Source organism: Thamnophis elegans, chromosome 1 (assembly GCF_009769535.1).
Source record: "Thamnophis elegans isolate rThaEle1 chromosome 1, rThaEle1.pri, whole genome shotgun sequence".
NCBI classification, from domain to species: Eukaryota; Metazoa; Chordata; class Lepidosauria; order Squamata; family Colubridae; genus Thamnophis; species Thamnophis elegans.
The window spans coordinates 111,374,938-111,382,695 of record NC_045541.1 but is presented as its reverse complement, the minus strand read 5'-3'; the positions used below and the strand labels follow the sequence as shown (position 1 = coordinate 111,382,695).

At 35.3% G+C, this 7,758-nt stretch overlaps 1 protein-coding gene across 3 annotated transcripts in view; it reads right to left on the bottom strand.

Annotated features, from left to right (window-relative positions):
• Positions 1-10: 10 nt before the first annotated feature.
• The window catches only part of ZFYVE26 (zinc finger FYVE-type containing 26), a 48,757-nt gene continuing 41,009 nt past the window's right edge, over positions 11-7,758 (bottom strand). For all 3 annotated transcript variants that reach the window (XM_032227599.1, XM_032227580.1, XM_032227589.1), the window contains exons 36-42: positions 6,269-6,466; positions 5,188-5,390; positions 4,789-4,930; positions 4,387-4,446; positions 3,478-3,660; positions 2,856-2,900; positions 11-1,674 (exon numbers count right to left, since the gene is read on the bottom strand). In XM_032227599.1, the coding sequence (XP_032083490.1) occupies positions 1,465-1,674; positions 2,856-2,900; positions 3,478-3,660; positions 4,387-4,446; positions 4,789-4,930; positions 5,188-5,390; positions 6,269-6,466 (1,041 nt within the window). In that variant the 3' untranslated portion in view covers positions 11-1,464. The remainder of the gene's footprint in view (positions 1,675-2,855; positions 2,901-3,477; positions 3,661-4,386; positions 4,447-4,788; positions 4,931-5,187; positions 5,391-6,268; positions 6,467-7,758) is intronic.

The window sequence follows — 7,758 nt, the reverse complement described above, 5'->3', positions numbered from 1 at the left end:
ATATTACAAATTAAGACAGAAAGTTGTCCACATTCTTTATTTTCTCAATGAGAGTTTAACACTTTTGTTCATTGGAAGTTTAGAATTCCTTCGTTACAGTTTCCTACAGGATAGGTCACAGGACAGGTTTTGCTGGTGAGAAAGGGATCTTTGAAAAATTCTAAAGAATCCGAGTAACAAACAATATAAAGTGCATAAAATGCAGTGCAAAGAGTGGACCCAACAATCGCCTCTATTTTCTCTCCCCCACCAGTCTTTCCTTTCTTCCCTTTGGAAGGTATTGATGAGAAGAATTTGGAGATGAAAGTACAAGCCATGTTACTTACTAAACTCAATAGGCAGTATAGCTTAACACACAGCAAATAATGAATCTTGTTCCTTTCTTAAGGTAGTAGTAGTAATTAGAGTCACAAAAAGCCCACTCAGATCTGGGACGCATGGCAGTTGAGCTTGATAGCAAAAGCAGATTTTATAACTCTTAGATTCCTAATAGGATAACTTCTAAGACCCAAAGGGTATGAAACGATGGAAGCTAAATATAGCCTTCCCAAGTTACTTAACCTCAAGGTTATTTCTGGCTGCCAAATCCAATAAATTAAGGATTACTACACTTGTGGCTGTGAGCTGTGGCTATTGTTTCCCTGAAAGAGCATAGCTTACACCATTTGCTAAAATTAGTAGGAAAGGATGGTTCATCTAATCATTGTTTTAAAAAACCCAAAGATTAAACCATCCTGAATAATTTCTTACAACTAATATTTTGATAACAGTTTGAATTTTTTAAATTAAAAACTTGTTATCAATTACAATCATATCCTCTTATATAGAGTGTGCTGTGGTCTCCCGTTTTCTAGATTATGTCACTGAAAGGACAATGAGAACTTCAGACTGCTTCAGGGAAAGGTATCAAATATGGGTAAAGGTTCCAAATGGGAACTACTATGCAATCTTTATCATTTCTTCCTCCATTTTCTGTGTTAACTGGTTATTTCCTTGCCTCAGATAGTAACTGGTGTAGGCTTACAGACCTGTTGTCTCTTATGGACAGAATTCAATTACAGCTCCGTGCTATGAAAAGCAATAGATCACTGGGCCCATCTCAAAATGGGCACGTTTCTTTTATTGATTTGGCTGTAGCTTTGCAGTGTCGGGAATCACAAGCAGAAAATCTTGTGGATGTGGGATTTGCATTCATAAAACAGTGAAGGAGAGAGATCTCCATGATCATAAAGTAAGACACAGCTGAAGCAGCACTGAAAATATGAAGTATGTAAAGAATAAACACCCTGAAGTAGAGGTAGTTGGTTGTCACTGCATCATGAGTGGCACTTTTAGGCAGTTGATCCTTTCCCTTTGAGTACAGGCATTCAAGCCACTTCTTTCCAGTTTGCAGCCATGATTGAATCTAGAACAATGTAATATTTCCCCTTTTTTAGAAACAATGACCCAAAATTTTTCTGGGAGTCATTTCTTGGAATTTTGGGTAAGCCAGCTTCTCGGCTTAGTGTGATGTACTGAAAGCCACTGGGTGCAGATGGCTTGCACTACATCATCCCCACCGTCCTCTGCCATTTGTTGTATGTGTTGAACCAACTGCACCGCTCTTACATTTTCTTGTTTTACAGAGATAAGGTAGGCAGAACGTAATTTATGGCATTTCAGGTATGCCTGAATCTGAAACAGAAAGAAAAACAATGTGACTTGAAATTCTATAAGTAGGATATTGATCTTGGGATGCACCGGTTTTCCTTCACTTCCTAATAGTTTCTGATATAGATTTTAACCTAAATGGTTAGTCTGTAGAAGACCGAGAGGTGTGATATAAAGAAGTCTGCACCGGGAAGCGAATATCTGCAAGGCCTGTTGCGCACAGACTTCTCTTTCTTATTGGAAGAGCTTTCCTTTGGGATTACTGCCAAAAGATGCAAAGCAGCAGAGACTGTGTATAAAGTTTGAAACAATGCATGCATTTAGAATGATAAGAGTTGCTTTGTGGGCCAGGCACTGGAATGTATTACAAAAGACTTACTGAGTTAGAAAACACAATGGGTTTATTTACCAACAGAAGAGAGAGAGAATCATTGTGTGGAATAACAACGGCCCAGAGTGCACAAAATGTTCATTTATCATTATAAATATATAGTTGTATTTGTGCTGATAAATAAATAAAGGGAGACTAGTATAGATCTATTTCAAGCTGTTTAGCTCTCATCAGCTAGCCATACCCTTACTGGGATTTGAATATATATATATATATATATATGCCTTATCAGTCTAAATATTTATGCCCCTGGGTTTAATTTTGTCAGATTCTTTTCATTGCTGGTAAAGACAGGGGGGAAATGGCATATTCAAAAACTCAGAATGCCATATAGATCTTTCATTTTCTGGATTTTCCAGTTGTACAATTTCAGATTGTACCAGGCTGAATAATCAAAGTCTTCATGTGACTGCACACCTTGATTTATCAGTATCCGTGCTCACTGATTATCATTAAATTGTAAAGTAGTATGTTACTTTACATGCATGCTATCATTTAATGAATCAAGATTTAGGGCAGAGATAAATATTTGCTTCCCTTTAATCTTTATATATTTTGGAAATGCATGGAACAACTCATTTCAAATTAACTTTCTAATAATGTTTAAGAAGAATGCATCACTATGAACATCAATGTTGGTAAAGAATTATCAGTAACCACATTCATACACTTTTGAATACGATAGCCCTAGAATAATACGAATAGATAAAAGATTGTATCTACAAGAATGAATGAGCAAACACACCATATACATAAATAAGAATTTCCAAAAATTACTTCATATCCAGGAGAAAAAATTCCTTGTTTTACTCACCTTGTTTTCATCACTGTCCATATCCTGGATTAAATTATCCAACTCCTAGATCCCAGCAAGAAAATAAAAATGGTAGAAAGATCATGAGATGAATTGTTAAGCATTGCTTACACTGATATGATTGCTTATAGATTGCTTTCAATTAACCAGAGAATCAAAGAAGCAATTATAAATGAAGTCCTACCCACTGAAAAAAAATACAGTAAGCAGCTATTTCATTAGAAGCTTTTATTGGACTATGTGAGCCAATTATGAGACTTAAAGGGATGCCCACAACTGTGGCATAAACATATATCCAACCCCTTTCCAAAATGATATCGTAACTCTCCTCATTTAAGCACTAGATGGGGTGCTTGAGTATCCTGTTAGCAAATTGTAGGTTTAAGACATAAGGATGACATAACTCACTTATTGGCTATGAAAGAATCAATAGCAAAGTGGACTTACGTTTGGCTTTCTAAATGTTCAATAATAATGTAAGATAGAAGAAAAAATATCTGTGTCTCTTCCCTAACACTACAAGAAGCACAACTAGTGTTTCCCTTTTTATGTTAATTTGTATTTTAATGTAAGATGTTAAAACTTAATAAAGATAATTTTTAATAAAAGAAGTCACTGTTACCTCAGCAGGGATAGAATCAAATTCATCCAAGCAACTGAGGATGACATTGTCCCCATCATTTTTATCTGCAGCACCAGATTCCTTGATACATTTAATGAGCTGCCTGATCTCACTGTAGCTGTGTTGCTTCACCAGCTGCCTAGCCACTTTATTGTATATAGCAGCAACATCCAGCTGGAAGTCCTAAGAAGATAGACAAAATATTACTTCGAGAACGATGATGTACTGTACAAAGAAATAAGCTAGTTGACATTTCAATCATTAAAAGGGACATACAAATAAAAACTGAAAGAATGATTTGGTTAACTTTTCTATACTGTATTCCCAAAAGACACCTGTTAAAGTTTTGAAGGGTTTTCTGAGAAGGACAAAGGAAAAATGAGAAGAAATCAAGTTCTAGAACTTAATGGAAGGGATTAAAACCAAGTTAAAAGTAAAGAGAAGGAATATAAAATTGGTTTATTTGATCAATATTAAAATAGATATGTGGTTAATCCTGGTAACACTTAATGGTCTTTTGCTGATAAAGAATGCATCATGAAGTTTTAAGATATTGTTTATAATTAAGAGATAAGATATGAGAAGAGAGCTTTTGCTCTATTTTAAGAGAATGATAAGTTACATTTGTGATGAAGGGCGAAGTTACTTCTTTACACATTTCTTTTTCTTTTCCATTTTCTTTTTTTTTCATTTCATTTTCCGCATTTTGTAATTTTTCTTTTTAACTCACACATATTCTAGTTTATATTAGTTTCTATCTTTTCAACTGTAATATTTAATAAAAGTATTATTAAAACTTCAAATGAATATCTAAAATTACATTAAAATAATGCAGTGGTTTGCTTGAACTATTTCAATGTCATGTGTAAAGAGTCAACGTTAGATATAAAGCTTCTTCGTTCAATATACCTGCAGTATTCTAAATGAAATCCCAAATCCTTCTTCAATGTTTTTGCCTTCCAACATGACCTGATGAAAAATTGCAGCCGCAGAAAAAGAAACAAAAGGGAAAATTGAGTGACTTATGTGAATGAAAAGCCATCTGGAGCTTTGGGAAAAGCTCCTGTAATAACAACGTATTATATTTTTTCCCCTGAATTTCAGCCATAGAATTGCCATGTTAAGACTACAATGAAATCTCTGAGTCACTATTCTTTCAAATCAAAATTCACAATGAAAATGCTATGTGACTTTTTGGGTTAACTTCAATAAACAATCTACATGTTTTTGGTGTGGAGTTCACCAATCTCTGTTCAGCCTTCCATTTCAATATGTAAAACCACACTAATAAATTTAAGTGGAATTCCATACCTTACAAGCAACCTCAATCTTCATTTGATTGTTTCCAAATAGGGTAGGCACAGGTAAATCACCTACAGATAAAGTTCCCGACTTTTCACAACGATGGAGGAATTTTGTTACTTCCATCTGAAGTTCAACTGTATTGATGTGCCTAATTTAGGGAAATATATTTTAGTGCATATTCTAATAAATAAATGCAGACCATTATTAAAAATAACATCCAAAAGAAAAATTTTAGATGAAATTCAAAACATGAATTAGAAACCTTAATTAAAGTGGGCCATTCAGGTAAATCTGTGTGCTCTTACAGAAAAGTCCTGAATTAAATGTTATTATATTACCACTAAATAGTTTAATAACAAATTGTTGACTGATAAAAACGTTGCCCAACTTTTGTTTTATTAATACCTTGATACATCCGGAGCAGACATTTTCTTGCGAAAAGAGCATGCAAACTTTTTTCTTGCTGAACTTCTAGAAACTTCTTGAAGATAAACTTTAAGATGGTCCTTGACCTTTAAGAGCCATTTTTGCCTTTCTTTCAGCTCAGTGTAAGACTTTGCCTTGTCTGTGAAAAATCTAATGCAGGTCATAGCAGCACGGACTTGATCCTGGAAAATAGATAGGTTTCTGAACACAAACGAAGCTTTCAAATTATATTATCTGATCAGTTGAGATAACATTTGAGCTTTATTCTTCAAAATAGGTTCTGGTATAATTCTGAGTTTGGGGAGCTACTGCTTAACATATTTTGCTATACAGTAGAATCTGAACCTGCTCAGAAAAGTCTGTGTATATTAGATACTTCATGTAATCCCGTCTCCATTGTAAATACTGAGAAAGAGAGAAGTGATACCAGAACTCTTCGTAACTCATTTATGCCTTTCCATCATTTTGTTCTTTCCAAAAAATCTATTTAAAGGGGGAAAATTCAACAAGACATCCAAAGGGGTGTCATTTGACTTTTATCGTTTCAAACTCAAAAGAATCCTCAAATATACAGGAATACATATATATGAACTTATGTCAGAAGTCTACCATTTATAAATAACTTCACCACATATTAAATATTTCTGAGGCCATGAGACTAGCCTTTAAATTTTTCTTCTGCAATTTTTCCCAAACCTGAGGTAACCCCGTCATCCACAGGTATTCTTTTTTTTTTTTAACTGGGAATAGCTTTGAAAAATTCTTCCAAATAAACAAAAGCATACCTGTATATCCTAAAAAACTGATATAAAATCCCAATTTTCTACAAAAGAAGGTGCTGGTGAGGTTGGTTAGGCTGAGATAGAGAGACTGGTTCAAAAACACCTAACCGGCTTTTATGCCCAAGGATGATCTACTGTAAAACTACAGTCTCCTACGGTAGTTACTCGGCCAGCAACTTAACTACTACAACAAACTGGCTAAGTACCACATTTTTATGTGTAAAGTTCTCAGTAAATTTTGCAATGCTTATGTTATAGGAAGACATTTCAACTCTTACTTTCATAAACTGCTGCAGTTCATACAAGATATGGTAGTAATTCTTTTTCTGCAAGTGTTTGCAGGCTGCAATGAGATAGATACCCCAGCTCTCTAGTCCTGGATCTATGGTTTCCAGCAAGTTCTCCAACATGTGAAGTTTTCCACTTTTATAACTTGGGGTAAAGATGCCTTCGATAAATACATCTGGTGGACTTTCCTTAAACAGTAAAAAAAAATCCAACTATTAAATCAGCTGGTACCATCTATGCCATTAGTCTGAGAAGAAAAGCTTACATGATCAGAATGTAGTTAGTTATATACTGCTATAAAACAGAACTTTATTTTTCTCACTATCAAAATGTTTTTTTTATGCGAAAGTGAACACAGCCACTGCAGAAACATTCTCTATTCAACAGAACCTTGGATTCTAAACAACCAATGAGTAAGTGTAATTCCAGGATATCTGCCGAGCATCAGGCAAGGGAAACCTAAGAGAGGCAAGCTAAATTGAACTTTCTCTTGGTACTCTGTGAATAGTTTCTGAAGAATCTGCAGTTCTAACAGTGAAAAATGAACTTCTCAGGTGATATGTCTCCGAGCACTCCCACCCTTTAGAGGGAGAGATATTTTTATGAAGTGATAGGTTCTCTCTAAGAAAGAAAGTAAACTGTCAGGCCTGGAAGCCATCTTTTGCATTGGTCCTTCAGGTCTGCCACATTTCAAGTTGTGGGAAAATGGGAGGGGGGTTATATGGAGTGTGGGAAATAAGAAAGTCACAATAACATTCCTTTCTCAGAGAGTCAAGGGCATTTTGCCCTGCACCTGGAGGGGCATGGCTGGGAGGCATCTCCAGTTGGGACGGTGCCTGATTGGGCCATGTGATGGACATGTGGTGTTGGGTAGTTTTCAGATTCGGATTTTCTCAGATGTGCCAATACGACACCTCTAGTAAAATGGAACTTTGAGGAATTTCAAACCTCGGAGTCTTCTTTAGTTGGGGATGTTACTTGAAAACCGACATAAATTGTAGGGTTTATTCCTAGATAATGACAACAAAATAACAAATAAGGTTGTCTATGTTCTATGTTCGAAGGTTCCAACAGTGACTAAGATACTTATAATTGTGGAAGAATTGCCTCCCACCATTTGCTAGTATAATGGTAACTTCATTTTATTGACAGCTATTTTAGATAGATTAGATGAAGCAAATGCAGCAGAGCTTCCCGCATACAGTTATGCCTCATATAAAAATATGAATCACAGGAAAGTTAAAACTACTTCTATTGAGTTTGGATTCATCAACTTGCAAGTCTGATTCTTGCAAGTTGCAACTCCTCCTGCTTATAGTTTGGTGACTTAGTGAGGTAGCTGCCTGAGCTGCATTCAAATGTCATCTCATTGTGAACTTGAAGAAAGCTCTAGCTTCTTCTGCCTAAGCCTTGAGGTTGCTATAAAAACAGGAATCTTATTGGGGAAGAAGATTTCCAGAAGATTCAACAACAACAAACT